Here is a 13124-nt window from a genome sequence, read left to right on the forward strand (position 1 = left end):
TAATGAACAAGTAGATTTTAATTTCATTTTAATTGTTTTAGGCGAAAATACTAAAAATGCAAGGAAGGAATACAATTATGTGGTAAGTTTTTCCGATTAATTAGGTTTTAATTCGTTGCCAATTTTAAAATATTAAGGTGTAAGATAATTAAACTGCGATATAAAATCGTTTCTTTAAATTTAAGCAATGTCAAACAGCGCCATCTTACGAGAGATCCATTCTAACCTAAAAACTCAAATTAACCCAAAGAAATTGTACAATTTCTTTGAATTAATTTATCTTGGTCCGGTACATTGTTGTACAACAACTTGTTGTAAATAGAGATTCATAAATGTTTGTTGATTTTATAAAATTAGATTTATATTATTAAATTAGATTTTAATTTTATTTTAATTGTTTTAGGCGAAAATACCAAAAAATGCAAGGAAGGAATACAATTATGTGGTAAGTTTTTTTCGATTAATTAGGTTTTAATTCGTTGCCAATACTAAAATATTTAAAATATTAAGGTATAAGATAATTAAACTTCGATATAAAATCATTTCTTTAAAGTTAAGCCACAGTATATATAACAGACAGTACTCTCACTCGGTTTGGCGGGAAGATATGCGCAGCCCTCATTACGCAGGCGAGCGGCCATTACGCTGGTTTAAATCTTGCTAATCGCCAGTGTGTCTGTGAGGTTTGTTTTTGTGCAGAGCCGTAACGACAAGTGTAAAGATTAAAATAAAATATCAAATATTATAAATAATGACGTTATTACTTATATAATATATAACTCAATAACTAATGTTTTTATCAGTTCAGAAATTTAATTGCGAATAACTTTTTTAATTTAATATTTTCGACGTTTTAAATATTTTTAATGCGGACCTGTTGTGTTTTATGCCAGAATAATGGCTTCGAGGTCATTGAAAATCAATTCGCCACATCAAACGTGCCGCCACTGAGTGAGAGTACTGTCTGTTATATATACTGTGGTTAAGCATTGTCAAATAGCGCCATCTTACGAGAAAAGCATTCTAACCTAAAAACTCAAATTAACTCAAAGAAATTGTATAATTTCTTTGAATTAATCCATCTTGGCTCGGTACATTGTTGTACAACAACTTGTAGTAAATACAGATTTATAAATGTTTCTTGATTCTTCTCTCTTGCACTTGGAAATGATAAATGAAATGTTTGTGATGAAGGAAGTAGATGCAGAATTAGCATCATCCATTGCCAAATATTTCATAACTGAAGCCTTTCATAGTTGGAAATTAGTACATGTATATGTACAATGAGATAGGTCAAGTAGAACATTCATTGCTAGAGTTGGCGTTGTTCTTATCGCACCAGAGAGTGCCAATTTGGCTATTCATTGAATTTTTGATTGTGATATACAACATATCCATCTAATATCTACCAGTCACTATTTGTCTGTAACATTTTTCGTTTGTCTAAACTAAAATAGAAAAGTTGTTGGTGCATAAAATCACTGTCTGGGCAAAGATGGGTTAATCAAAAGGTTATTTTAATAAAAACATTAAAAATTGATTACGTTTTTATTCAACTCAAAAGTAGCTGTTACAAACAATCCAAATCATTACAGTTTACATCAATTACATCAAAAATATGGCAAGTCTATATAATTTTCATGGTATCACACTCGTAAACTGTTCGTGAAAAATCAAAATTTTCTTATACAAAAATCTAAATCTAGCTTAATTCAACAGTAAATATCATTAAAATCGATTAACGCTTTGGTTTCAACTCTAATTAGGAACTAAAATAAGTCTCGTAAACGCCTAAAAAGAAAAAAAATTGGTTTATACAAATAAAAAATAAATAAAAACTCACTTTTAGTTTTAGAGTTGAATCTCTCTTTGGATACGTCCCAAATTACTGGGACCTTTACAATATTCTAATCCATGACAAACGGAAGTTACGTCCGTTTGATAAAATGCACTTCTCACCAACGTAACTGCATGTTTATTTGCAATTTGGAGACACTAAAAAGATTAAATTATAATTGAATTTTGATTTAGAATAAATATTATACTTCGGGCTTGTATGGATCCTCAAGTAATTCACAAGCGTCCTCCACTTTTTCCATTCCGTTTAACATCCCGTTTACTACATTTATATAGAGAGCTTCACACGTTGCGCAAGTTCTTATTTCTGTTAAAATTTTTTCGTTTTCGGCGCATAAAAATGTTAACGAACAAACTTCTGCCGGATTGGTAGCTTGAATTAAGAGTGTCGCAATTATATCACCGTACTTTTTAACGAAATCGTAACATGATTTCTTTTCCGATCTAGGTAAAGTATTGCAAATTTGCCTAAGTCCATCTTCTACTCCTTCCTAAATTTATTTTAATAACATTAATTTAAGAAAAATTTAAGAATCATCATGTGGCTTAAAAATCGACCATGCATTTTCTTATTAAACCGGTTAACACCTAACCTACAAATTGTTTATTTTATAGCCACGCACAAAATCAATCTGATAAACTTAGATATTTTCACTAAACTAGGTGAGATTACAACGTATATTTCTGGATGAAACCCTTGTTTTTCTTAGATTTTCGATGCATAACGACTGACTACCTGTCGTTAGATAGACTGTGTGTCAATAGACTCTGTGTTAATACTAGAATTAACACTAGACCGAAAACTAGAAACATTCGGATTTAGTCGCACGTTTCTCAAGACGGCTAAAACCGAATGATTCTAGTTCTAGGTCTTGTGTTAGTTCTAGTGATAGTGCTAATGTAAAACTAGAAGTAACACTAGACCTAGAACTAGAAATGCTTTAACTTACTCTAAGTCCACTAGTGTCGGAGCAGTTGGTATTGGACTCAGATTCCTCTTACCCATTCTGGATATAGTTATTACTCCCCTAAACTGATATTTTCAACTGATCTTTTGAACAGTCTATATTTCCGCTAATCTGGCGAATCGCCCATGTTACCCAACCCATTTCTATTCTATCAACGTTGTCAAAAGCTATTGAACGTTTAGCTTATTTATAAATTCAGAAGTATCTTGAGGAGTTTAATCTGATTAACAAGTTCCAGTCAGGTTTTCGTGAAGGGCATGGTACTACTACAGCACTGATTAAGATCACCGATGATATTAGATCTGCTTGTGATAAGCGTTGTGTTACCTTGCCCTCCTGTTGACTAGGCTTTCTGCTATTGGTTTTACCTCTTCTTGTGTATCTTGGTATCTTAGTGCTACCTTTCTTATCGGTTTTTACGTGTACGCGTGGAATCTGTACTCTCTTCTCCTGTTGACATCAAATATGGAGTTCCCCGGCGTAGTATGCTGGGTCCTTTGCTCTTCTCAATTTTCATAAATAGTATTAGTGATGGTATCTCGTATAAGTATCATTTGTATGCAAATGACCTTCAACTTTATATTTCGTCAACTGTTAACAACCTCCCAGATGCTTTGTTGCATCTTAACAACGAACTCTCTAGTGTACTTGACTGGTCTAGACGTCATGAACTTAACCTGTAAATCCAGGTAAAACGCAAGCCATTACATTTGGCACTCGCCCCTTGCTGGCACAATTTAATTCCTTAACAACCCTTCAACTAAGGCTTGGCGACACCATTATTCCGTTTTCTAATACGGTCAAAAACCTTGGTATGTCACTTTTTAGCATCACATGAGTTACCCACTCGATCAATGTCGGACTCTACACTCATGTTTCCAGTCTATAGTACTAAAATCTACCACAAGTCTTTTACAGTGCAGTCGATTGCGTTGTGGAACGATTTGCCTGCCGTTGTTTGCAATGCAGCTAGTTTAATAAGTTTTAAAAATGCCTTGAGGCGCCATCTGCTATCTCTTCATCTATCTTCTTCTTGACCTATACGTGTTTGTTTCCTTCTCTAGTCTATCTTTCATCTATCTTTCGCTGCACTCTTTTGTGTCTATTTCCTTCCTTGCAATAACTGACTGTCAATTCGTTACATAATAGAAATATGCTTATTCGCTCAGTTATTTATTTAAAATTACATAATATATACACTATTACCAGTTGGGTCTCTTGGAAGATATCGCTTATTGCGATAAATTGATCCGTTTGTCTTGATGTCTATATTTGTTATGAATGTATATATTTATGTAAATATTTGTTTTGAGGCAATTAACATTATTAGTATTAGTATTTTGGCAGCAGTATATAGTCTGCTGAAAGCATTAAATGTTTTTGTCAACAATATCTAGCTTTCTCCAAGCAATTAGTAGTCTTTCTAACAATATTTAGCATTCTGAAAGTAGTTAAATTGTCTTCTGAACACAGTGTCTTGTCTTTCCAAGCAGCAAATAGCTTCTTCCAGCAGTATTTAGTCTTCTCAAAGCAAGTTGTAATCTTTTCTAGTAGTATATAACGCTCTGAAAGTAGTAAGTAGTCTTATGGAAGCAGTATCTCGTCTTTCCAATCAGTTTGTAGTTGTTTGTTAGCACTATCTAGTCTTTTCTAAGCAGATTGTAATCTTTTCCACCAGTATCTAGCATTTTGGAAGCAGTAGGTACCTTTTTTGGAGAGCATATCTCTTTTCCAAACAATTATTAAAGTCTTTGAAAGCAATAAGTGGTCTTGGAAGCAGTATTCCGCTTGTCCAAGTAGGTCAAAACCTTTAACAGCAGTGTTTAGCGTTCTGGAAGCAATAGGTATTATTTTGAAAACAGTATCTAGTCTTTTCCAAGTAAGTTGTCGTCTTTTTCTGCACTATCTAATATTTTAGAAGCAGTAAGTAACTTTTTGAAATAGTATTTCCTCTTTCCAAGCAGTGTTTACTCTTTTACTAGCAGTATTTAATCTTCTGATAGCAATAATTAGTCTTTTGCCAACAGTATCTAGTATTCAGCAACTAATAAGTTAATTGGTCAATGACGTCACGTCAAAACTTTAAAGTGATTTTTCGGTAAGTTTTACATTTTTCCCCACTTTCCCGTCGATTAAAAAAAATTGTCGATTTTTAAGCGACATAATGATTCTTGAATTATACCTTAATTTATATAAAAGTTAAAAAAATGTTGTGTACCTTTGTAATTGGCCCAATTATATATTTCTCAATTTGAGTCATTAACAGTTTGCATAAAACGCATTGCGGTGATTTTAAATTTTGAACTAAAACAAAAATTAGAATTAATATTAAGTTAAATTGTTTTAAATATTATTTTTTACCTTCCGGTTTAGGTTCTATTGGTTGTACTTGAGCGTTTCGACCTATAATCAAATAATTTTAAGGTTAGAATTTCGCTGTCACTTAAATTAAGCGCCATCTGTTGTTTTTATTATACAACGACACCCCAATTGAAATTTTAACCTCAAATTTTAAAAAATACCACATTCAATTATTAACTTTTTTTAATTAAGGGTTATTTACATGCAAGTTAAAATCTAAACGTTTAACACACTTTTAAGATGGTTAATAAATATTAATTTGAGTTAATTTAAATTATTATTATCGCACCATTTTTATCGCAAAGACCAATGTATTCGCAAATTTCATCTGGTTTTAAAGTACCAATTAATAACTGTATAACCAAATCTGCGTATGTATTTACGAATTTTTTGCATTCACCACGAACGGATTTTGGTAAATCATCGCATAATTTCAAAACGGCATCTTCAATTTCTTGTTCCGTCGTTTTATTTTGAAGTAAATTTTGCAATTTTGACATTGCAAATTCGCAAATAACACATTGAGGTTTATTTTCAACTTGTTTCGATTCAGCGTAAGAAACTCCGTTTTTAGTATGATCAGGAATTTCGTTGGTTACTTTAAAAAAACATAAATTAATATTTTAATACTTTTGATGTTAAAAAGCTTACATATTTCAACATCTTCGACATGTACGGGGGTTATTGGTTTATCAGGAGCTTTTTCGTTGCATAATTTTAGTGCAACGCAAATGTTTTGTGGTTTTAAATCGTCGATTAATAAATTTACCAACGTTCTGCTGTAAGTTGTAACAAAATCTTGACACTCGAGTTTAATTTTTCCATTAAAATGGCTACAAAGCTTGTTTAAAGCGTTTTCTATAGATTCCTGTTAACATAAGCAAACACAAAGATATTTTATTTTTATAAAATGGTATAAAAATACAAGATATCGTTGAAAAATTGTTTAGTTAAAAACAAACCTCCGTTTTATCGTTTTTAATCATTTCTTCCAATTTGGTTACTGCAAATAAACACATGGGACATTTGGGTTGATCCCCGCCGACAATTTCTTTGAATGTTTCGACGTCTTTCACATCTTGAGGTGCAGGACAAACTCGAATTAATGGGCAAATTATTGAGGGGTCAAATTCTTGGGCTAATAACGAACAAATCGCATCTCCATAAGTATCCACGAAAGCCAAACAAGTTGCATTGATAGAAGCTGGTAGTTTATCACATACTTTTGAAACAATTCTTTTTATTTCACTCTAAAAAAAAAAAAATTAATAAATAAAAGTCACTTTTAACCCAAAATATTTACCTCAGATGATGGTTCTGTAATGGCTTCTTGCAAATAATGTAATAGATATTCACAAAAAACGCATGCTTGTTGATTATAAACCTCGTTTGGTGCTCCAAAAGGTGGGAAAACTCTTTCAATGGGTAATTGCATCATTTCGGGTTTTTCCAAGTTAACTTTTCCAACTTTTTTACCAGCTAAAGCGATGGCTTTGTTTGCTGATTGTACTGGAAGTAAAGGTCTAATTGGGACATCTTCATAATCGTCCAAATTTGTTGGGCAAATTCCAATTAAAGCGCAAGCTGCGGTGCCATTTAGATTCTCAACTAATGTTTGATAAATAATTGGATAGTACTCGTCAACTAAGTTTAAACATTCGTCAGTGAACTGTCCAGTTTGTTTACATAAACCTACTAATACGCGTTTAAATTCTTCTTCGGTGGTGTTTGCAACTAATAAATCGCGTAAATGGGTTACTAATTGTTGGCAAAGTTCGCAAGGAAGGTCATCTTTTTCACTAAAATTTAATTTTATTAAGTAATATATATGTTGAGGTTTTGTTTGATTTTTATACCCAAATTTAACAACACCAACGTTTGAGGTTGTTGTTATTTCAACGTGGCGATGAAATTGAGCTGAACATTCTCCGGCTAATAAACAAACATCAGTTGGGTTTAAATTATTTTCAAGATGTTCATAAATTTCTTGGAAGTATGTTACAACAATGTTGCTACAACCATCTGATAAACTTCCCATGTGGCCACAAATCTTTAAATTAATAAATTAACCAACATTTATTGTTTCATTATGTAATTTTACCCTTAAAAATGCTTGCAACACTTCATCTTTACTCATTTTATCAAATTTCCTTTCCATAATATCAACAACAGTATGACATCCATCACAAGGATCAATCTTTTTCACGCTTCGTTTTAAACTACTTTCGTAATCCTCGATTAATTTATCATATCGCGCGTTATTACAAAGCCCAGCAACCGAACAAACCACCTGTGGGTTCATTTGCGAAGCCAAAGTATCAACAAGTTCTGGTATAAAATCATCAACTAATGCACAACATTCCTTTTTAATCAATTTTACCGGAATTAATTTGCAACTTCCTTCAAAAACTTCTTTAATTTCTTCCTATAATATTACAATTTCATCAAAAATGAACAATTTTTTTTCAAAATAAAACTTACTTCAGTTTCATTGCTAAGTAATTGATCTCGAGCCTGTTTAACCATATCCAAACAAATTTGACAAACCGAATCTTTGTCTTGTTGAACTGTTTGATGTTGCCATACAGTTTGAATGCAATGGGGTACCGCGTGACATCCTGAGGCAGCTCTAATTTATAAAATTAAAAATTTGAGGTTAGAATTTTAAATTTGACATTTTATTACAAATTGCTGTAATTAGTGCCATCTCTTGAGAAAAGTTTGAATAAAATAATGTAATCTGCCAAATTAATTTATGAAATTCTTATTTGAACAAAAATCATTTATTTTATTTTTCATTAATGATTCGTTGATATAAATAACTAAAATCCATATTTTATTGACCCCCAACATAACCTTTGAACTTGTTAACTTTAAACATCCGATGATAAAATGTTGATAACTAATTTGTTTTTTTGGGCCAAAATGATTTTTCCTTATTGTTTATTTGCAAAAAAGCCTCTTCCTTTGCTTAAATACATGAATCACGCCACAATGAATCATATTTTGCGATTAAAAACTATTATTTACTTACGTTAGATTAGAACACCAATAAGATGGGCCCCAAGTGCATTGTTTAGATCCTAATAAATGTGATGGGGTCGCCTGAACTGTAATAAATAATAACACTAAGTATTAAATTACCGTTTTAATAATAAAATGATTCTTAATAACTTGTTAAATGTCAAAGTTACTAAGCGAATATAATTCGATTATCGCTTCACGGTATAGAGATAAAATTGAGTAACAAAGAACTTTGTTAGGAATGCGTTAAACAATTTTTAAGAAATACGTACCGGCGTAAATCGCAATAACAAGAAGGATAAGGTGTTTCATCGTAACGAATGAAACCCTGATATCTTTTAAAGTTGTTCCAAAGAATTGGACGAAGTTCACCTTGAAATAAATAAATCAATCGTCACCGTCGAGAAAAATTCTAAAACGTTGCGCGCTTTTGCGTTTTAAAACAACAACTAATTGTAAGAAATTGGTTTCTGTTTGGTAAACGTCCAATTTGACGTATATAATACGCGCATGCGTCGAAGAAAGATTTATTATTTCTTTGCTTCGCTTATTTTATCATTTCTTATCGTGTTATTTTAGTATATTTGCAAAATTAGTAATTTCGATTAATCATATTGTTTATGATTTAGTCATTCTAGTTTTCCTAAATTTTTTTTAATTAAAATTTTGCGATGATCTTTCTTAAAAAGAAAAAAATGAGAATATACAATAAATTTAATGATAAATGTTTTAAAGCATCCTTTTTTAAATTTGTTAAAAATTTTTAATTTAAATTTAAAAAAATTTTAAAATAATTTAGCGCCATCTTTTGACATAATCTCTAATGGTGTATCTGTTAATTTGAGGAGTATTTTTGACAAAGTTTGTATATAAGCTAAATAATATAATATCAATAATAATAAAATAATACATATATAATATAATATATATATTGTGTTAAATTTTGCATAATTGTATTGATCGTAGGTGGGATTACGAATAATAATTATAGAAATTTGTTTTTGTACTAATAAAATGTTGTAAATATGTTAGAATTCATTATGTATTGTTGACCGTGTACGTTTTTTATTGTATTTAATCCATGTAAAGTCAATACGAAGTAATTTTGTAGAATTTTGACAGTAACATAACCTCAAATTTAATTTTTCATCAATTTCTTATGATTCATGTTTGTTGCGTGGAAATTATTGTAAACGATAATCTTAACATGTCAAGAACGAAAACCATCCATCGTATGGGAGTTTTGATGAAGAATTGGATGAAAATCCGTAGATTAAATAATTGAATGTATTTTTGAAGCTGGACGTTGAAATCTAAAAGAAAACGTTACGAAATCAGCGCAAACAAAGTTAATGCAACAAAACTACAACATTTAATACATAAATATTATTAATATAGAAATATCAATGATTTTTGATAAAATTTAATTGGTGACATTTGACATTTCAAAGTTGGCTATACCGGAGAAATTTAAATTACGAATTTCAAGTTGAAGAATTTAACCAATCAGAAGACGTTATTTAAAACGTTCTTGCAATAAACAAACGAAACTGGTAGATTTTAGTGTGATTTCGAACGTTATGAGGAGTGCACGCTAATTTTTGTCCTCCTTCATTTAAACAACCAAAAGAAAAGTTAGGTTACTTGTTAATCACCATTGTGACATAACCTCAAACATAGAAAACTTATTTTAATAAGTTAAATGAGAAGATTATTTGAATTAAAATTGTTCACCTTTAGTAATAAACAAGAAAATTAACCGGTTCCTGATCCAATTAATCCAGAATACTATTCCGAAGAATTATTCCAATTTAATCAAGAATCTTTGTTACCAATTCCTTTTGAAGAGTCCAAGTTTCCTTATCCCAGAACTTCAGTAATCTACAACATTAAACTAAGTTATAATTTTCTATTTCATTATTATTCGTTGTTTTTATTTTAATTTTAAATTTCACTTACCTTAAATACGATTAATTTGAGTTATTATTTTGTGTGGTTATGTTATGACAATTTCTTTACGTATTATTATTACGTATTATATTAAAACGGGTTAATTAATTTACTTCGTATTAACCACAAGTTAAAAAATATTATTAATTATTTCACTGAGGGTTTTGTTAAAATTTACTTATTTATTATTAAATTTATTATTTAATAGTTAGAATAAAAAACATTAAGTCCTAAGTTAGCAACAATGAAGATAGCAATTTAATTTTTAAATATCAATACCAACCTTAATTTTTTATTTTTTTTTTATTATATTTTTGTTTTTGTGACAAATACTAAGACATTTTATAAAAATTAAGAATATGTCAAAATGATGTTGACATTTCAAATTGCTTATAACTCGAGTAATATTGGAAGGATTTTAAAGCATTTTAAAGGATTTTTTTTCATTTTAAAGGTAAATATGTCAAAATTGAGGTTGACATTTTAAACCTTGACCAAAAGTTAGTTAGCATACAGGGTGAATAAAAAGTCTGGAACACCTCAAATATCTTCAAAACGAGTTTCTTTTTGAAAGAATCCTTTTAGGATTGTTGTCCATTTACTATTTGACAGTGCCCTAACCTAATAATAAACTCATCTTGCACACTTTCAATTATGTCCGGTTCAATTTTTCTTATCTCCTCCCGAATTCGTACCTTTAAATCGTCGATGTTCGCGGGTTTATTAACGTATACCTTACTTTTTAAATGACCCCATAAAAAGAAATCCAGGGGAGTTAAGTCTGGGGAACGAGGTGGTCATTCTAAAAACCCATCGATTTTTGTGGAAAAATATCATCCAAATGCTAGTATTTATAAATGAAATAAATCATCAAAATTATTTGAAACTTTCTAATATTTCCGATTTTGCATACTTTTTTTTAAATTGAATCAAATCCTTAAGGTTATATTTGATATTTTGAATGATAAAGATAAATCTACAATAAACGTTTATTGTCTTAACTAGAAAAAAACAAACATATTTATATATATTTATATAATTTTTTTGTCAACTAAAAGAATAGAAAATTAATAATATTAAAAAAAAAATTATCAAGAAAACAACAAAGAAAAGAAAAAGGAATATTTGGTATTTATCTTACAGCAATAAGTGATGTTAATTATTAATAAAGAAGAATAACGTTTTTTATGTACTTATACATATAAAAAATCAAAAACTATTTATGTATATACAGGTGTCTCTAAATATACAACACTGTTATAGACTAGACGAACAATAATGAATTCGTCATCGTTATTTCCATAATTTACAAAAAAAATAGTCAAAAAAACAAAAACATTTAACTTAATTAATTAATTAAACATGACAAAAAATAATAAACAAAATCTACTTCTTTTTCCTGGAAAAAAACATATCCTTCCATCGGGGTGATTTTTGATCGTTAACTTGCATTGTTGACGGTCTTGGCATACTTCTATCTTTCCAGTCCATTTTCGGTGATCCATCTCGCAACGCGTTATTTCCTAAAAAAGAATGAACGATTATTAAAAAAAAAATAAAGGCAGTTTAAACAATAAGAATCATGCAATTACAATGTTTGTAGTAAAAGAGAAAAAAGAGGTTTTATACAAAGCTGGATTAAAAATAAATAGGAAATAGTGAATGTGGTGTTTTTCATGCAAATGTTAGTCAATTCCCAAAAAAATTCGTTTCCTTTTTATGACTAACCGTAACTTTCGTTGCTTCCATCAACAATCGTACTGTGTCTTCTTATTGCGTGATTATTCGGCGGTTGTGTCATTGGTAAAGGTGGTGGACTGTCTCCTAATAGGTTATTTTAATAGTTATAAAATTTGTTAAAAAATTAGTATCAAATTTTTAACTGTTAATATGACGTTTGATTTGAAATAATTTTTTACCTGTAAAAGTATGTCTTTGTCCATGACTAGCTGCTGCGTTTCCATTAATACCGGGATCATATCTCAAAACGACCGAATCAGGTACATCCGGACTTGAAGTCCTACTCGATTGCGAACTAACTTCTTCGTGTTGATCCTATTTAAAAAATTAATTATTTACGATTCTTCTTAATAATAATTTTCTTTACCTTTGGTATAAAATTTAATGATACAAGTTGTTGACTCGGTGGTAATCTTGCTTTAAATGAAATTTTGCTCACCCAATCGGTCATTTCTTCTGGTCGCGTGCAAGAAAATAAATATTCAGATTGATCTATCGTAATCAATCTGAACGTGTATCGGCGTTTTGTGTAATCAGTCGCGATGGAACATGTCGAATTATGAAGTCCGATCGGAGAACATAAAGCTTTACTTGCGGCGAAATCATCTTTATTTTTAAAGAAACATAATAATTGTCCGCATAAAACGCTGTAACAGATTTTCCATTGACGATTCGGCGCTTTTTTACCCCCTGATATTAAAACTTGTTTTCGTTCGAGGAATGATTCTATTTCAACTGGTGGTAAATCATTTTCTACAAAAAAAAATTTTTTTTAATTGATTTACCTTCTATTATGAAAATTAAGTTTTACATGTCTTTCTGACGTTATGTAACGTCACTTTTTTGTTAACTAGTAATGTAATGGTTTCATTACCTAACTACAAATTGATTAATTGACAATCTGTCACTAATAGAATAAGTCAAGTTTTGAACAAAAATTGCTTTTACCAATTCCATTATGAAATAGTACCCAAATGATTCTAGTTTTAGGTCTTGTGTTAGTTCTAGTGCTAGTGCAAAACTAGAACTAACACTAGACCTAAAACTAAAAACATTCAAGGTTAACTTTTTTTATTCTACGCTTTTTGAGATAAATTTTTTTTTAATAGAGAATACATCATGAAAGAACACCATGAAGTTGTCCATTTATCAATTATATGATAATTAACTTCAGGTTTAAACTGTCAGTTTTGACATATTTGTAATCTTCATTAAAAATGCTTT

At 30.1% G+C, this 13124-nt stretch overlaps 2 protein-coding genes and 2 long non-coding RNA genes across 10 annotated transcripts in view; 1 reads left to right on the top strand and 3 right to left on the bottom strand.

The window, feature by feature from the left end:
• The first annotated feature begins 403 nt into the window (after positions 1 to 403).
• Positions 404 to 13124, top strand: part of LOC111422003 (uncharacterized) — a 49018-nt gene continuing 36297 nt past the window's right edge. Inside the window, exon 1 of the long non-coding RNA XR_002707269.2 lies at positions 404 to 445. This is a non-coding gene — a long non-coding RNA (uncharacterized lncRNA). The remainder of the gene's footprint in view (positions 446 to 13124) is intronic.
• LOC111421998 (prosaposin) lies at positions 1535 to 8702 on the bottom strand. Of its 2 annotated transcripts, none has more exons than XM_071195474.1 (14): positions 8483 to 8702; positions 8221 to 8296; positions 7668 to 7815; positions 7288 to 7611; positions 7043 to 7236; positions 6490 to 6985; positions 6149 to 6436; positions 5838 to 6054; positions 5476 to 5784; positions 5187 to 5228; positions 5044 to 5129; positions 2046 to 2348; positions 1844 to 1995; positions 1535 to 1769 (listed from the first exon to the last, which is right to left on the bottom strand). In XM_071195474.1, exons 1-13 carry the CDS (start codon positions 8520 to 8522, stop codon positions 1852 to 1854), a joined length of 2667 nt encoding a protein of 888 aa, XP_071051575.1. In that variant the 5' UTR covers positions 8523 to 8702; the 3' UTR covers positions 1535 to 1769; positions 1844 to 1851. The 2 variants fall into 2 exon arrangements, with proteins under 2 accessions (XP_071051575.1, XP_022910966.2); XM_023055198.2 differs by having other exon boundaries at positions 1535 to 1791.
• On the bottom strand, positions 9188 to 10223 carry LOC139429568 (uncharacterized). Its single transcript, XR_011640125.1, has 3 exons — positions 10170 to 10223; positions 9945 to 10091; positions 9188 to 9523 (listed from the first exon to the last, which is right to left on the bottom strand). It is a non-coding gene; the product is annotated as an uncharacterized lncRNA (long non-coding RNA).
• The window catches only part of LOC111421997 (spectrin beta chain, non-erythrocytic 5 kst), a 58586-nt gene continuing 56597 nt past the window's right edge, over positions 11136 to 13124 (bottom strand). For 5 of the 6 annotated variants that reach the window (XM_023055194.2, XM_071195472.1, XM_023055195.2 and 2 more), the window contains 4 exons: positions 12268 to 12653; positions 12080 to 12215; positions 11889 to 11984; positions 11136 to 11683 (listed from right to left, as the gene is read on the bottom strand). In XM_023055194.2, coding sequence (XP_022910962.2) covers positions 11547 to 11683; positions 11889 to 11984; positions 12080 to 12215; positions 12268 to 12653 — 755 coding nt within the window. In that variant the 3' untranslated portion in view covers positions 11136 to 11546. The remainder of the gene's footprint in view (positions 11684 to 11888; positions 11985 to 12079; positions 12216 to 12267; positions 12654 to 13124) is intronic. The other variant, XM_023055196.2, reaches the window with a different exon arrangement.

This window comes from Onthophagus taurus, chromosome 3 (assembly GCF_036711975.1).
Source record: "Onthophagus taurus isolate NC chromosome 3, IU_Otau_3.0, whole genome shotgun sequence".
Lineage (NCBI taxonomy): Eukaryota > Metazoa > Arthropoda > Insecta > Coleoptera > Scarabaeidae > Onthophagus > Onthophagus taurus.